We start from the raw sequence: 18,322 nt of genomic DNA on the forward strand, positions 1-18,322 counted from the left end.
TGGATGAAGTTGTTCTTAAATTAGAGCATGACACTGAGTCATCCGGGCCCACCAAAATAGAGTAAGAAATTGGGCTAGTAACAACTAAGGCATCAGGCCTACTACATTGAACTGGGGTTGCCACTGACCCAATCAAACCTAAAGAAGACCGTTTCCCCGTTAAAAGGTCAGTAGACAAATGTTTTTCAGTGAGGGCTATTTCCTTTTCCAAAATACCAGTAGCCCGGGTTATAAATTGATCCAGGGTGCCAGTGGCTACCCCACCATTAGCATTAAGGGTAACCTTTCTGCCCCTCCCTGAAGGTAAGGCCATTATGCAAAAATTAACAGATAGCACTTGTACTAACAGAAGGTAAATATGCAATAATTACAAACAGTGTATAAAAACAGGATATACCGAGTAAATACCCGAATTTCAAAGAGGGTGGCCCTGCCCAGCCTCGGACGGCCTCAGACGGCCCACCCTTTGCCCGGGCTTAGCCCGGCTAGTCCCGCGCGCGTCCCGCGATACGCGGGAGACACTACAAATATATACAGGGAGGAGGCCCCAGCTGCAGTGTTGATGGTGGCGCTGTGCAGGCTGGTCCTCGCAGTCCCGCCCGCAATGTAGCACTGCTCCTCTGTCCCAAATCGGCGTTGGTTTCCAAATGTCAGCAAGTCCTCACAAACAAGATTATAATGCAGGTGATTGCCCGGGAATTATTAAGAGCCAAGGAAAGTTCGACCTCAGATAGGGCTGCTCGCGGCTCCCGCGGAGCGGGGGCCGCGAGCCGTTATGAACTGCCGGGAGGAGGGGGCGGGAAGAGGCCCCAGCTGCAGCGTTGATGGTGGCACTGTGCAGGCTGGTCCTCGCAGTCCCGCCCGCGATGTAGCACTGCTCCTCTGTCCCAAATCGGCGTTGTAACTCAATCCCCAGCAGACAGTGGCGACAAAAATACAAATAAAGTCCAGTAATATCAAGATAATGCTGAAAATGGTCCTTCTTTTCCCAACTATTTCCGAACAAAAGAGGGAAAGGGCGCTTTTAAACCATTATTATGATGTAATGCTATAGCGCTAAAGTCCATATGCACCAGTATCTAGCAACAGTTTTGCCGAGAGTTCCACATTCACGTTGCCCAAGCTGCTGAAATTGTAATTATCAAGCAGCACACGTCATGTATTTTATTAATAAATGCTTTTCCCGAGCCTTACTGTGTACTAGTGAAGCACTCCGCCGGCGCCAGTTCCACACGGACACGAAATCAGGTCCAAGCAGCACTAAATGGCCGCAGGTGAGCAAGGCTGGCGTTCAGTAACCGCCACGCCGCGCCCTGCTAATCTCCGTGATCTGCAGTCTGCTCTCCTCGGCGAGGTCACCGATATATCGGACACCGCAGATCTCCTTTAGCGCAAAAGCGTTCTTTCTTTTTCTCCCACGTTTCCACGTTCTGCTATCAGGAGGCTTTCAGTATTCCAAAGCCAAAATTCGCTTAACAGTTACCGCTGAGGCACGTTACATTTCTCTCCGGGTAAGCCAAGTAAGAGCCCCTCACACACACGTCCGTCTGTCAGCTTGTTAAGCAATGAAGACTGAAAGCTCTCGTAGGGCGTGCTTCTCCAGCTCGGCCTACAAAGGTCCTGATGAATGCCACAGACCCTACTGGGCCACACTGACCAGGGTGGGGGGACAGCAGAATCTCCAACACACCGATCACTTATTTTAATTACCCTATAGATGCCAACCATATTGAAATTAATTCGACATCTATAATGACCTTTTAAACTCACTTTTGGTCTGTAAGAGGCCCCACTTGATATGTTATGTTATGTTAATTTCGATTTATATAGCGCCAAATCACCAACAGGTCTCTTAGCGCTTGCTTTGGGAACCCGTCCTGGCTTTCCCTGCGAGATAACCCCTACTGGGCATCCCCAAGGTGAAAACCAGGTATCCCATCGCGGGGGGCCGTAGTGGAGATTAAGCAAGCTATTGCCCAGAGTTGCAGAGTGAAAACCCATGATTCGAGTAGGCACCGAGGCGAGAATTATCGAGTCTGTGGACATTTTGAGCTCAAAACCCTGCCGCTTCGGGAATTGAACCCTGGTCCCGGGTCTGACCTCTGCATCAGGGTCTGCCTCCTCTAACCAGTGAGCCACACTTCTCCATTAGTTTAGAAGTGCACCCCTGTCGTCAAGTGTATGCCCGCCCTCTACCAAACTAAGTTTTTAGAGGGCGAGGACTGGGCAATGATGAAGCATGTCACCAGGTGGTGTGTGAGACCAGTCCTTCACTTTTAGTGAGAGGCCTGACCTAACAAAATAAAAACTGTAGCACCTGGGTCACCTAACTAGGAGCGGCTCCATTTGTGCTGAACTGGACATATTGCTGCCAGCAAACGGAACGCATCACAGCAAGCAGAAGATTTAGGATAGCACATTTTAAATGTATTCACATAATGTACCCCTGTAAGAATGCATAGGCTCCCTCTGCGCGATAACGACAAATGTGACCGCTGTAAGCAAGAGGGAGCAGGGTTCTAACATCTTGCATGGGAATGTGGGTCCATAGCCCTCTACTGAGCAGAGGTGGAGGCGGCCCTTAGGGACCAGCTGATCCTAACACCCAAGATGAGTCTCCTGGTATACTTGCCCGCGTATAGAGACCGAATCAAAAGCTTACTAGCTGTGGGCCTGCTCATTGCAAAGCTAAAGATGCATGTAGATGGGGGAGGGGCAGGGTGCCCAAATTTAAGGAATGGCTAACAGATCTAACTTACTACCAGGAGCAAAATAATAAATATGCTGAGTTGCTCCCTTTACGCTTTAAACCATGTCACTTTTGGGAACCTCTCACAAATTACCTGCTACGGACAACAGCTAGCAACATGGAAGAAAATGAATCACGTGCATAAACTAGAAGACCTGTTGCAGCCGCTGAGTCATAGATTATTGAGGTTATCCGCCATACTGCTCATTGTGTAGTACTGTATCCCATGTGTACATATCAAAGTCACTATGCAATGGTCCCAGCTGATCTAGCCTCAACAAATGCACTGTACTAAAGAAGTCATGCAATGTACCTGCAATGCCTAACATGTATTTTATGTGTAATGTTCTTGTACTAAAAAATGCCAATAAACAAAGTTACAAAAAAAGGTTTCCTCACAAAAAGGCAGTGGGAACCACTGTACATAGTAAGGACAACCAACCCTGCCTATTATTCAAATTAATTAATCCCACCTCTAAATTACAAAAGGCATAGAATTTGATTGCTGAAGTACTCTGAAAGCACTGCACAGACTGCTTCTGTGTGCTATAGATGTTTTGTCAATGCTTGGAAGGCGAGCGGTTTGTGATTAATGAGTATGTCTGTGCCTTCCGTGCAGCATGAGGGTGACAGAACACTGAATCAAAGATGCACATACTCAACACCTGGTCTGATGCCTTCTATGAATTAATCAACATATCAATCAACTTCTGACAAAATAATAATTATTACCAATGTGCTTACATATTTATTTATTTGATGGCTTTTTTTTCCAACAGCATATTAATTACATCTACCATCATTAATATACCACAAACTTTGATGTCTTTAAAGGCTAATGTAATGTAAGGGATAATGTGATGAATGGCTAAACACTTATAACGTCCCAAAGGTAAGACCTACTAGCTATACCAATGCTTGTTTAAGTCAGGTGTCTACTCCAAAAACGTAAGCATCTCGTCTCAAAAAGCAAATTTATGGTGGCTAAGATGGCGGCCTGAGAGGACGCGTTTTCGCGGAGCTCCTCGTCCCGATCCCCCCGTTGCATAGCCACGCTGCAGCACCTAGCCCAATTTTGGTGACCAAGGCGCCCCAAGCTCGCTGAACCCGGGAGGCGGCCGTCTGTCCGTTGACTCGGCCCCGGAAGCCCCGGGCGGACCCATCTGCCGCGGCCGCACGGCAGCCCCGGGCCCTTTGGCGCCAGTGCAGACGGAGCAGCCGAGAGCGGAGCCGCGGAGCCAGGCCCACGGGAGCGGCGCCGGGCGCCGGAGGGCGTGGAGGCCTGACCCACGGAGCGGCGCTGGGAGTGGTGACCCGCTCGAGGGAGCAGCAAGGGGAGCAGCGGCCACGCCGATAGCCCCGAGAGGGCCACGCGGACGGCCCGGCGGAGGAGCGAGAGGCGGCGGCCTGACAATCTGCGCGAGGCCCCGGCTTGGGCCTTCCCCCTTCACTCAGCAAGGAGGTGAGGAACTGCGAGCCCCCGGTGCAGGGCGACCTTTGGGGGGCGGCCAGTCGAGCCTCCTCCGCCCCGCACTCATCACAGCCCGGGCCCTGGGACCGTGACCGAGGACGCTGCTCGCCGGCCGTTAGGCGGCCATTTTCCACGTGGCCTGGTGGACGGCGCGACCCGGGCTCCCCTGGGATGTCCAATAACGGCCGCCGGCGGGGCCAAACTATCCCCGATATGCTGGCGAAGGGGGCCTCCAATGGGGACAAGAGCCCGGACAAGCCAACGACGGTCCCCCCGCCTAAAGTCAAGGAGCGGGACGAGGGCAACGCTCCGGCCACCAAGGCCTTCATGGAGGAACTGTTCTCCTCCCTTAAAGCGGACTTTCAGACCCTCCGGCAAGATATGGCAGGGGAATTCAGGGAACTCCGTCGCGATGTTGACGACATTGGTGAACGGGTGGCAGCTGTTGAGGCATCCGACCAGGCTAGGGGCGCGGAGGTGGAACGTTTGCAGCAAGAAATCCTCCGGCTCCACGACCAACAGACGCAGCTCCAGGCCCATGCTGAGGACCTGGAAAACCGGTCCAGGAGAAATAACATCAGGGTGAGGAACGTGCCGCTTAACACCTTGGCTGCTAGGTGTTTTCCCCTCCTGTGCTGGAAATGGCTCTTCCCCATTGTTCATGACGAGCTCAGCTCGTCATCAGCACAGCTCAACTGTGCATCATGACGAGCTGAGCTCGTCATCAGCATCGAAAGGGTTAAGGCAGAGGGAGGCGATATTGCCGCCTACTTACGGGACTTGTCCCTGGAGGTCCTGGGAGAGGGAGATGGCTTCGACATCCGCATAGACAGGGCCCACCGGGTCGGCCTGGCACGCAGGGCGCCGGCCCCCCCACCCGACATCCTGGCCTTCCTCCCGGACTACCCCCTCAAAGAACGCATCCTGAAAGCAGCCCGCCAAAAACAGCCTCTCCACTTCAGGGAACACGCCATCGAGCTTTTCCAAGACCTGTCGGCGATCACTCTACAAAAGAGGCGGACATTCAAGGTGGCGACTACTTTTCTCCGTGATAAAGGTATCCCGTACTCTTGGGGCCACCCCTTTAGACTGATCTTTAAGTGGAACGGCACACTTTACCAGCTACGGTCCCTGCGGGACACTTGTGCAGTGCTGGGCCTCACTGCGGAGGAGGAGGGCCAGAGCGACGACGCGGACCCCGAGCCTTCCCAGGCGCGATCTTCCCGTCCCCAGGCGGACGGCTGGCAGACTGTGCGGAACCGCCGCTCCCCTAGGAAAGGATTCAAGCCGGACCCTACGGAGGTCGCGACTGAACATGCAGCGGCGATTCAGAAGGTCTCCACGGACACTGCGGCTGTGCCTTGAGGAGCCCTGTGCACAAAGGTAGACTAATGCATAGCACGCTGTGTGGGGGACGGGACGGGGGGCTCCGGGCCCGCCATTGCCACGTTTTCCCATTTCCAGAGACTTCACCAGGGGCCTGGACAATTGCCGAATAGGCCCCGGACAATGTGTTCTTGTTGGGGATTGTTGGTTGGGGTTCAGGGTTTGGGGGGGACATGTTCGGGGCTGGGGTGGGGCACTCGGTGTGTTCGGGGTGTGCTAACGACTGCAGGGTACGGGGAGGGCGGGAGGGGGCCGGTCCTACTGCAATTTATTTCCACACTTTCCCATGGCAGTTGATGGTATCCGCGTCATATCTCTTAACGTGAAGGGGCTTAACAACCCGATCAAGCGCAGGGCAGTGCTTTCTTTTCTAGAACATTCCGGGGCTGAGCCCTGCTTGCTGCAAGAAACGCACCTGTTGGCAAAGGACTGGCACCGCATGAAGGCTAGGGCCTTCCCACAGCAGTTTTTCTCGGCGACTTCCGAGAAGAAAGCGGGGGTGGCTCTCCTGGTATCTAGGCATTTTAAGGGGCAGGTGGGCAGTAAGGTGGCCGAAATCAAGGGCAGACTCCTGGCTTACACTGTTCACATTGGCACGTTTTCTTTCACACTTGGCTCGATCTACGCGCCTAATGCCCGCCAAGAGGCCTTCCTGCGGGGGGCCCTGTCGGAGGCGCTGTCGGGCGACCTGAGGCATGTCCTGATCGGGGGAGACCTGAACCTGGTCATGGACAATGAGAGGGACAGATCAGGCAAGAGGTTTGGGGACTCGGGGGCGCTTTCAGCAGCGGGGAGGCAATGGCTCAGACAGGGGGTTGATTGATGCTTGGCGGGAATTCACCACACTGCCCCGGGGTACACTTTCTATTCCGCAGTCCACCGCACCTACGCCAGAATAGACCACTTCCTGTGTTCCGCTGACCTTCTTCCTACGCTTACAGACATTGACACTACCCCGGCGGCATTGTCGGACCACGACGCGGTGGTCCTTCAGTTGAGCGTTCCTCACACACCCCCACACAAAGGACGATGGCGGCTTAGGGAAAGCTTACTATCCAGACAGGGGACGGTCCAGAGGCTTTCCCAGACCATTACTGATTATTTGGGGGTGAATGACACTGGGGAGGTAACCCATGCGACGCTATGGGGGGCACTCAAGGCGGTGGTCAGGGGTGACATCATAGCGATTGCAGCCGCAGACAACAAGGAGCGCAGGGACCGCCGGAGGGTGCTGGAAGAGCAGGTAACAACGCTGGAAAGGGCCCACTGCCGCACGGGAGCCCCTCGCATTTGGCGCCAACTTAAGGCGGCCAGAGCCCAGCTGGCGAGCCTAGACCTCGACAGGGCGGAATATGCAGCGCTTCGCCTCCGCCACACGTACTACGTGGGTGGCGATAAAACGGGTCGCCTCCTGGCCAGCACACTTAAAGCCAAGACAGTTCCAGTTATACAGGGGGAAGGCGGCGAGGAATTCCGGGACGATGCCAGCATAGCCGAGGCTTTCCGCGCCTTTTATGCCCGACTCTACGCCGCGGACCCGGCCATCGAGGGTGCGGCCGGACAGGCCTACCTTGAGACCGTGGAAGTCACCTCCCTTAATGAGACCAACGCCAGTGCCTTGGATAGCCCTATCCGGCTAGAGGAGGTGGTGTCGGCCATTGCCAAACTTAAACCCCTGAAGGCTCCAGGCCCAGACGGTTTTTCCGCGGGTTTCTATAAAACCTTTTGCCACCTCCTGGCGCCTGTTCTCACGAGGCTTTTTAACTCCTTTGGGGGGCCGGGTTCGATCCCGGCAGAGCTATTGGAGGCAGACGTAGTGGTCTTGCCGAAGCCAGGGAAGGACCCCAAGAAGTGCGCAGCCTATAGGCCGATATCGCTGCGCAATGTCGACCTGAAACTCTTCACGAGCATTTTGGCTTCGCGCCTCGGCCCGTGCCTCCCGGGCATTATTGAACCCGACCAGGCAGGCTTTGTCCCTTCCCGCCAATGCGCGGATAACACCAAACGCATATTGCATGTCATCGACAAGGCCCACTTCAACGCCTCGGACGCCGCACTGCTTTCAGTGGACGCCGAGAAGGCGTTTGACAGGGTGGACTGGCGATTTCTCGACCACACTCTAGCGAAATTTGGGGTCGGCCCTCGGTTTCGCTCTTGGATAGCGGGCTGCTACGCGACACCCAGAGCGTCCATTAAGGTGAATGGACTCAGCTCAAAGACGTTTGATATCCGACGCGGCACGCGGCAGGGCTGCCCGCTCTCGCCGCTCTTATTCGCCCTCTACGTCGAGCCCTTCGCTCAGCGTGTCCGAGACAATGGGGCAATCACCGGTGTTAGGTTCGGGGGAGTGGAGCAAACGATAAGCCTGTACGCGGACGACATCCTGGTCGCGGTGGACAACCCCACGGTCTCCCTGCCCGCCTTCCTGTCCGAAATGGAGGCCTTTGCCGCGGTGTCGGGTTTTAAAATGAATGTACAGAAATCAGTGGTCCTCCCACTAGGGCGCAACACCAAGCCAGCTCACATTCACGCGCTTCGCATAGGGGGGCTGGAAGTCAGCACCACGGTACCTTACCTGGGGATAGATTTGACTCCCGCAACTACACAGACGATCGACCTTAACTACACCACACTCCTCTCCCGGGTGCAGGGGGACATCGCTCGGTGGAGGCAAAAACCGCTGTCCTGGCTGGGCCGCATCGCGGCCGTTAAAATGACACTTCTCCCCAAGATCCTCTACCTCTTCCAGACTCTCCCGGTCACCCCCCCGCTGGGGATGGTCAAGAGGCTCCAAGACGCCCTGAACCACTATGTGTGGGCGGGCAAGCGACCCCGACTCCGTCGCGACCTAGCTCTGCGGGTTACAGCCGAGGGGGGCCTGGGAGTCCCAGACTTGCGGCGCTATTTCCAAGCGGCACAACTTCGGTATCTGCTGGAGTGGTCCAGACCCACCTCCGAAAAGCACTGGTTATTCCAGGACAGGGCCATGGCGGGCATGTCCCTGTGGAGGGTCCCCTTCCTAGCGCGCCCGGACAGGCCGGCATATTTGAGAAAATCCCCTATCACCAGGACCCTACTGCAGGTCTGGAACGCCACCGCTGTCCCGAAGGGCCTCACGACTTTCCCATCACCCATGACACCTCTGCTGGACAACCCGGCCTTCCCCCCAGGGTTACCGCCAGGCTCGTTTCCCCAATGGCGATCGTCGGAGTGTCGTTCGGCAGGCCACTTGTTTGACACGGATGGCTTCCTCCCGTGGGACGAGGTGGTGGCGGACTACGCCCTCAACAAGCCCCACCGCTACCAGTATTTCCAACTCCGCCACTGGCTGACACCCCCCGAGGTGGCCCCGCTAGTAGGCCGCCCAATGACCCCGTACGAGAAGTGGCTCGTGACCAAGAGGTCAGACTCTGGGTCCATTACCGAACTGTACCTCTTGCTCTCCCCACCCCCTCCTGGGGAAAGGTCCGCAGGCCAGAAACGGTGGGAGCGGGAGTTGGGGCGCTCGCTGTCGGATAGAGAATGGCGGGACATATTTCATAGAGCACACCACACTGCGCGAAACACGGCTAGCAGGGAGGCAGTGGTGAAAATCGCCTACTACTGGCACCTGACCCCCGAGCGCCTGCACCAGGGAAACCCAAGCAGAGATCCCACTTGCTGGAGGGGGTGCGGACACACTGGGACTATGCTACACATACTGTGGGACTGCGAGGCAGTTAAGGAGTACTGGGAGGTGGTGCTAAAGGACATTGACACTTATTTTGACACTGACATCCCACGCTTCCCAGCATACGCGATCCTAGGGCTCCCCAATAAACTCATGTTCCCTCTCAAGTCATTGCGGGGGCGGCAGATGGGGCTGGCTATGGGGGCGGCGACATACCACATTCTGTCGCTATGGGGCACGCCGAGGAAACCCACACACACGGGGTGGCTACACAGGTTATGGTATATCATGGGGAGGGAGAGGATCCAGGCCTCGCTCATACAGGCCTCGGACGCCTTCCGCGAGACATGGCAACCACTTCTATCTTTATTGTCTCAAGAATTCACGGAGCTCACCTGCCCGAAATACCTGAGGGTCCTGAAACTGGCGGAAGAAGTCCGCGGGGAGACGACCAGAGCAGAACATAAGGTCTGATCGGGCTCTCACTCGGCCTCCGCTAGGCTTACTTGTAACACACCGAAGGGGGGGGGGGGCTTCGTTGGGGGGGGGGAGTTGGCTGGGGATCCGGGAGGGGGGGGGCTCAGTTTTGGGGGGGAGGGTAGAAAAGAGTTCTTGCACTTGGAGATGGGCTTGTTTTTGCCGCATGATTTCACATGGTTGCACAGTTTCTCCGCCAGCTGGACTTTACCAGGACAAGCCTATACCCACAGCACTTGTTTTGTTGCCTTGCCAGTACTGCATTTACTTTTTGTCTTCTCCTGCTGTATGTTGTTGCTTTGTGGAACTCAATAAAACATATCTGATCAAAAAGCAAATTTATATCACAAGCCTTCTGAGGCTTTGTGCACTTCATCCGGTGTTGAAATATTTTCTTCCATAGATTAATACTGAATAGATACTGCTTCAAACATAAAATTATAATCAAAACAAATGAGGTGTGCCAATATGGAGAACCTTCTCTCTGGAGGCCTGGCCATCTGGAGATAACTGATAGTCAAAACCTGACAAAAAACATTAGTCCATCTACCGCTGTAAGATGATGTGGAAGCAGATGCTCTGTAGGGTGTTCCAAGAAAAACATAAGTTCTGCAGAATGTCTTCTTTAATTGGGATTTCCTGCAGCTAGACATGCTAAAAATGGCAAAACCTGTAAATGATAAACTTCCATATCCAGATTATACCAACCAGCACACATCAGAATGCTGTTCTTGATCAGCTGGCTAGAGAAACTTCTCTACACCTTTCCATTAAACTGATTTGGCTTGTTCTAATGAACTCTAATTAAGCCAGTGCCAGAATGATCTTAATGATTCCAAAATGCCCATAGCAAAAAAGGTCCATGGAGCTGGACCAAAAATCTGAGCCCGGAAAGTCTGGTGGTGCAAGACTTCACCAGGAAAGTCAAACCGAATGTCCTCTACTATGCCAAGTAGGGAGTCTAAGTCCATTGGCACATTCGGCAAGAAATCATTTTTGATCTTCCAGTTTATTCCCATGATCTACCTTTTGGGAAGCTGTACGCAGGCTGTTTGAGGAATGACTAGCAAGATCTTGCTGAAGGTGATCTGTTGGTGTGGGTCTGACCACGGAGGGCCAACACCTATTGTCCCATGGGGAGGTGTTCTTTCCAAAGATAAGTACTTTTGTCCTGTTCGAATTGAGGTTGAGGAATTTGGTTATCATTCAGTCAACTACACTGGTCATGGCGTCGCAGAAGTTTGTTCTGGTGGAGGGGTCTTCGGTGAGGGAGAGGATGAGCTGTGGGTCATCCACATAGGATATGATGCTGAGTCCATGCTCTCAGATGAAGTCAGCGAGGAGAGTCATGGGGCGGGAGGGGCTGGGGGATTATGCTTGGGTTACGCCTCAGATGATGCTCTTTGGCTTGGAGGTGAAGGGTGTCATGCGGATTCTCTGAGTTTGCCTCATTTGCAATCCGCTTGGGGGCGTTCCCCTGGATGCCGATGCTGATGAGTCTGTTGATGAGGGTGTGGTGAGATACAGTGTTGAAAGCTGCTGATAGGTCGAGGAGGATCAGGGCTGCTGTCTCACCGCAAATGTGGAGGGATCTAATGTTGTCAGTGGCTGCGATCAAGGCAGTCTCAGTGCTGTGGTTGCACAGAAGCCAAATTGTGCAGCGTCAAGCAGGTTGTTTTTTTTCAGGTGTTTGGTAAGCTGGTGGTCGATGGCCTTCTCAAAGACTTTAGCAGGGTACAGGAGCAGTGAGATGGGGCAGTCATTTTTTTAATTCGCTGGGTTCGGCTGAGGGTTTCTTCAGGATGGGCCTGATCTCAGCGTATTTCTATCTGTCACGGAAGGCAGCTGTTGAGATGGAGGAGTTGAAGATGTTGGTGAGTACCACGCTATTTTTCTTGGTTCCTAAGTTGATGAAGTAGTGGGGGCAGGTGTTGGTGGGTCCTCCGGAGTGGTTAGAGGACATAATGGCTGTGGTGTTCTGTGTGGTGAGCAAAGTCCATATAGCTATAGCGTGGCTGGTGTGCGTGGGTGGGCTGGAGTTGTTAATGTGGAAACCACTGTGTTGAGGGGGTCGAAGCTGTTGTAGATGCCCGCTATCTTGCTGTGCACGTAGTTCGGCAGGGTGTTGCAGAGCTCATGTGAAGGACGAATAGTGTTCTCGATGGCTGATGGGCTGGATAATTTCCTGACTATGTTGAAGAGTTGCTTAGTGTGGTTGGCGTTTGTTTCGATGTGGTTCGTTAGGGCTGACCTTTTGGTTTCCTTGATGTGTTGGTGTATTCTTTGAGGGTTGATTTGTAGGCGGTTCTGTGGGCCGGGTTTTGGGGGTGCGCCATTATGTATCTAGACATTTGCAGTTGTGGATGCTAGATCTGAGTTCAGGGTAATACCAGATGGCTTGGCTTGAGGCTTTGTTGGTTTTGGCTGGCTTCATTGGGGCGACTCAGCCGGCGCATTTGTGATCCAGTCGGAGAAGTTTTGAACTGCCTGCTTCAGGACTGGCACAGCTTCGGGCTGGAAGGGGTTGAGGGTCTCCATCCACTGGGTTTTAGTCACCTTCTAGCTGCGGTGAAAGGAGTTGCGGGGTTTGGTGGTGGTGTCCTTCAGTGCAAGTCAGATTGCCCGCAGCTCCAGAAGGTTGATGTGGAGCCGGGACTCCGCCGGAGACCAAAGGCCGCTGATCTCTGCCTCTCCCAAGTGGCCTCCCCATCCCAGGAGGCACACATCCTTCACCATTGTGGACTCCGGTTGGGGAAGGGAGAGGTATCTACCATTGACCCAATCGCGATTTGTGAGTAACCACTGCAGATGTCTCGCAGTGCCCTCCAAGATCTGGACATGATCGGACAGGTTGTCCTGATGCTGTGCCCATTGGACCTTCAGATCCCACTGCAGAGTCCGCATATACCATCTGGCATGTCGCACTAGCAGGATGCAGGGGGCCATCAGGCCTAGGAGCCGGAGGGCCATCCTGACTGAAACCCGGGACAGAGGCTGAAAGATCGGAATCATAGCCTGAATATCCCGAACTCGCTGCTCGGGAGGATAAACCTGAAACAGAGTTAAATCCAGAACCGCTCCGATAAAGGGGAGCTTCTGAAAGGGACTCAGGTGCGACTTCAGCACATTGATGGAGAACCCCATCAATGAAGAAAAGGGCGGCTCATTGAATTAAAATATTTACCCAGAATCACATAATTTGAAACCAGTTTATGGGTCAAGAGCATTAAAATTAGGTCGAGTAGAATATTTAAGTAACTAGACCTGCAGGTCTGGTTACATTTTTATGATTTTTTAAGGCCTGTTAGCTCGAGCTTGAAGATGCTTGCACACCTCTAGATGTTACTTACTTGAGGAATTGAAATGAGGAATTCAGGACAACCTTTCCCCAAATGATACAGGATGCAATAGATACTGCCAAATAAGTACTGAAGGTCAGCTTCGCGCAATGACAATACCATGGCCACGAGTGCTGTGCTCACGAGTCATACCCATACGCCCTACCGGACATTCAGACGATGTCCAGGCATCTTTAATGAACACAGAGCCAGACTCTTTGGGGAAAATAGCAACCAGATGCTAGAAAGCTTCAAGAAAGCTAGGTTAAAGCCCACTCCCAAGGCTTCCTCTCACCAGTCTGTCAGCTTCACCAGAAGTGCATAACGTTTAGCGGCTCTCTGCTAGGAATGGCCCATCAATAGCAGCAGACCTTGCAGCCAGTTTAGTAGCCAGGCAGATTTTTCACATCCCTAGTCGGCGTAGTGGTGGCTGAAGCCATGGACATTATTCTTCCACTTCCTCCTTACCAGTGCCAATGACTTCCAAGCCCTTCTGATTCCCTCTTACAGGACCGCATACAGCCAGCAGGATGTGAGATTGCCTACCTAGGAAACGATCATTACAGATCGTTAGGTGCTGAAACTTTTATATAAAAGGTTATGCCATTTATTTAATCAAACCCTTATATCCCTCCTATGTCTACTCACGTTTCTGCAGATCATGCTATCTTCTAATGAAGCCAAGTTGTTTCTGGCCAAAGTAGCAATCAAGAAGGTACTGGACATTGCAGAGGACATCCTGGTGCCCAAGAAATATAAAGGCTCGGAATGATTTTGGGTCCTTGCCCCTGCATCCCCCAGAGGCTACCTTTGGTTTGTGGTGGGGTTAGAGTATTTCCGATTTGCCATTCTGTCCTTCAACTTCACCTCCATCCCCTGGAGCGCTAATTGCAATTGTCATGGCCCCTCTTCACTGGTTGGGTATACATGTAGACCCACACCTCAACGATTGGCTATTCAAAGCAGGCTAGCCACACATTTGCAGATCATCTTTGGACGATGGTCACCTTTCTGTCATTCCTGGGATTTTCCATCACCTAACCAAAGTGCTTTCTTTAAATAGTGTATCCACCAGAAAGAGCCCTGGTAAGCAACTGCCTATGTTTCAGACCCTTTGGTCAAAAAAGAGGAGTGTGAGTGAACAGGGTTTCCTGTGAAAATCCACCCAATTGTGTTCCAATTTTGTTCAATGTATTAGAAGTTGAGTTTTGTGCCTTTAAATATAGATGGCGACAGGAGATCAGAGACACATTCTTTGTTAATGTGCTACCTGTTGCAATCACTATCCTTTTAAGATAAAAAAAATGCCACAATTAACACAATTATACCCCTGCAGAATTGAGAAACGCATAACACTGTAAGCTCACTTTACAACTAAGAACTAACTGAATACAACAAAAAGAATATTGAAAGAACCGACCTGGACTCCCCCATGGGACATAAAGTCTTTAGCATTAGCATCCACAGCCAGCTGCAGGCAGCTGCTTCCTCCCCAAGAAACAGACACTCGTGTAAGGAGCTCCTCTGCATAGTTTTCATTCTTGACACAGCACTCTGAAAGCACCCCTAAAATCACAAAGAACACAATCAGTGAGGACACTATTGTTATTCAAGACAACTAAAGGCTTATGCTGAAACAGAGAATTACTAGCATTCACCTTTCTAGGACACTAAGAAAGCTCCCTTTTGTTGAAAGTTAAAACGTACATAGAAAAGTGGAAACAGAAGCTTGCTAGTATATGCAACAAAGGGAAAGGGCCACCTGACAGGAGGAAAAACTTTCTAAGCCCCTCTAATAAATATTACATCACTGACAATAAAAAAAAGACAACATTTGCTGGATTTTGTCACACGTACACAATCTATTCATTCACTGCATATCATCAGATCAATCTGCCTCTCCGGATACAAATTTCAGAATCTGATTCACAAGAACACCTACAATGATCTCTTCTGTTCCAAAATGTCCAGGTTGTTACAACTTTGACAGAGATCACCATACTAGTGCAGCACAGCAATGCAAGTCTGTGGTGCAAAGCCATGCCTGGTATCCTGAATACGAGATCTAGGCTGCAAGGAGCTCTCCTGACTGTTTTTTAGGGCAGGAAAAACTTGAAAGAATTGTTTCTTACCTGTAACTCTTTTTCTCTCACAGGGGTATTTCCATTACAGTCATAAGTGCTGAATAGTCCCACCCACGTGTGGGGGCCCCGGAACAGTCATTGCCAATAGGCTCACCTTTGGAGATCAGGTGAACAGAGTCACTTCCGTAACTTTTCAGACGCTAAGGATGATAAGATAAATATTACACCTGTTACCTCAGGAAAGCCAACAAATAGTGATTACCTCCCTTATTTTATCTAAACTTGTTTCTTGTAACAGCTTATACCTGAATATTCAACAGCAACATATGAACTAACTTCAACTATTGCAAAATGTGGCAGCTAGGCTGCTGACTGGTGTTTCAAAATTTAGAAAGCTCCACTGGCTGCCATGAAGGCATCTGGTCATATTCAAATCACTTTGTACTGCCTTCAAAGCTTGCATGACGTAGAACCAGACCATCTTACGGATTGTTTCAGTTGGTATACCCCACCAGAACTCTTCTCTCCTTAGGAGCGAAGATGTCGATAGTGCCTGAAAAGAGCTAATTGGGGTGGTAGAAGCTTCGTTACCTGCACCACCAGGGATTGAATGAGCTTCCTTTCCATAGTCGGGCCTCCCCTGACCTGTTGTCATTTAGGAAGGCACTGAAGACTTGGCTTTTCATCAATTGGTTCCATCTTGTGGAGAAGTGTGGCTCACGGTGTGGAGAAGTGTGGCTCACGGTGTAGAGCAGGCAGACCCGGAAGCTGAGGTCAGACCCGGGACCAGGGTTCAATTCCCGACGCGGCAGGGTCTTGAGCTCAAATGTCCACGGACTCGATAATTCTCGCTTCGGTGCCTGCTCTAATCATGGGTTCTCACTCTGCAACTCTGGGCATTAAGCTTGCTTAATCTCCACAACGGCCCCCTGCGGCGGGATGCCTGGCTTTCACCTTGGGGATGCCCTGTAGGGGCTATCTCACAGTGAAAATAGCCAGGACGGGTTCCCAAGGCAAGCGCCGGGAAACCTCCGGGTAGCTGTGCGCTCAATAAATGCAATAATAATAATAATAATAATCTTGGTCTTTCACTGTAATCTGCTTCTTTGAGCTAAGTGCTAGGATACCTTTGGGTAACTGTTGCACTTTATAAGGATTATGTTACTTAACCTATAAGCATCTGTTCTTGGCATGTAGAGCTGTAGATTCATATGCTTTGCATACCCTGGCCATGTAGTGTTGGGTCTGGATTTTTAACAAGTTGTTTTTCTTCAAAGAAGTCTTTTCCAGTCACAATGTAAGGTGACCCCCTCCTTTCGCTGATACTGCGCGTGGTCATCGACTCCGTTGTTAGATTCTTTCCCTGCAAGAGGGTGAGATGGAGTAAGTGAGTGTAGTTCAGAGATGTCCATGCGTATGTAATGTAAATAATAAGAACTGCAACAACCACAGGCGTCGGGGGAGGAGGGAAAGCACATGTGAATCTACAGCTCTACATGCCAAGAACAGATGCTTACAGGATAAGTAACATAATCTGTTTGAGGCATGTGTGCTGTAGATACACATGCTTTGCATAACTGTATAGCGGTACTCTCCCAAAGTGATGGCTAGCCAATGGGTGTTGCCGTTGTTTAAAAAAGTGTTTTTAGTACTGCCTTTCCTACATTAGCTTGTTGACGTGCTAATACATCCACACAATAACGTTTGGTAAATGTGTGTGGTGTAGACCATGTAGCGGCATTACATATGTCAGCGACGGGAATGTTACCTAAAAAGGCCATAGATGCTCCTATTTTGCGAGTAGAGTGTGCTCTAGGAGGTATAAAGTTCTTCTAGCTTTAGCATAGCAAGTTTGAATACGATGAGCGATACACCTAGAAATACCAGAATTAGAGATACGATTTCCCTTATGAGGTGGAGCGAATGCAAAAAAAAGTGGTTTTGGGAAAATCTGTTGTCTCATCAATATAGTATAAAAATGCTCTTTTTACATCAAGAGTATGTGGAGCCCTTTCTGCTACCGAATCAGGTTGAGGAAAGAACACAAGTAACTCAACTGATTGGTTAATATGAAAAGCAGAAACTAATTTTGGAAGGAATTTAGGGTTTGTATGAAGAACCACTCTATCTTTATGAAATTGAAAGAAGGGTTTTCTAAGGTTAATGCTTGTAACTCACCAACACGTCTCAGGCTGCGGTGGGGCATGATGGCGGCCGCTTGAGTCGAGTGAGCGTCACTCCCTGTCTCACCTGTGAGTTTAGATGGTTTGGAGCTGCTAAGGAGCCGCCGAAGGAGATGCCATGGAGAAAGGCTGTAGCGGTAATTGAAAACGGGGCCCAGGATTCACAAAGAGACGGTCGGCAGAAGTGCAAACGTGGCGTTTAAACAAAGTTTGGCAAAATTAATGCTGAGGGATATCCGGAGGCTGTGGTTGCGGTCTGCACGGTTCGCTTTCACCATCCTTTGGAGCCGCGCACACCTGGGAGCCTGGCGGGCGCGGTCAGCGGAGAAAGCCCAGCAGTGTTGTCTCGAGCTGGTGTTCAGCTCAGCACAATGCCGCCGAGGAAAAATGGAAATGGGAACGGACCCGCAAATGTGGTTAAACCTGCGGGGGAAGTGTCAACCCTCGGGACAAAGAAACAGCACACTTCGGGAGAGAAAACGGAGGGGCTGGGTAAACAGGATTAATCGGACAAATCGGATAAAGTCGACAAGAGTGGCCCGCGAGCTATGCCTGTGAGTGCAAAGAAAGCAGGGCTAGTTAAAGGGAAACCTCCTCCCTCCGCAGGCTCCAAAGAGAATGACATTGTTGGCACTAAAGACCATGGGAGACCGGGGATTACGGCTGCTGCTGTACCAGGGGCTATTACAGTCGCACCGGAGGGGCCAAGACAGGGGAAAGCAGTTACAGTCCCTGCTATGTTTTCTGGAAAGACCGAGGGGAAGACTGTTGGTGGTGGTAAACATCCTAAAACCAGCGCTGGCACTAAATTCGCCGGTCAGTGGGAGTGCAGTTGATATCACCAGGGACCAGCATACACCCGAGCTGCAGAAAACAGGGACTGGGGGTAATTTGAACTCCGGCTGTGAAGGGGAAGAGCAGAGTGACAGCCTTGAAAGTGGGCCTCTCTCTCAGACAGTGGAAG

At 51.5% G+C, this 18,322-nt stretch overlaps 1 protein-coding gene across 1 annotated transcript in view; it reads right to left on the minus strand.

Annotated features, from left to right (window-relative positions):
• Positions 1 to 18,322, minus strand: part of LOC147693361 (transient receptor potential cation channel subfamily M member 2-like) — a 1,943,547-nt gene that overhangs the window by 1,025,582 nt on the left and 899,643 nt on the right. The window contains exon 14 of the mRNA XM_086933684.1: positions 14,512 to 14,657. Within this exon, the coding sequence (XP_086789810.1) occupies positions 14,512 to 14,657 (146 nt within the window). The remainder of the gene's footprint in view (positions 1 to 14,511; positions 14,658 to 18,322) is intronic.

Source organism: Lissotriton vulgaris, chromosome 8 (genome assembly GCF_964263255.1).
Source record: "Lissotriton vulgaris chromosome 8, aLisVul1.2, whole genome shotgun sequence".
NCBI lineage: Eukaryota > Metazoa > Chordata > Amphibia > Caudata > Salamandridae > Lissotriton > Lissotriton vulgaris.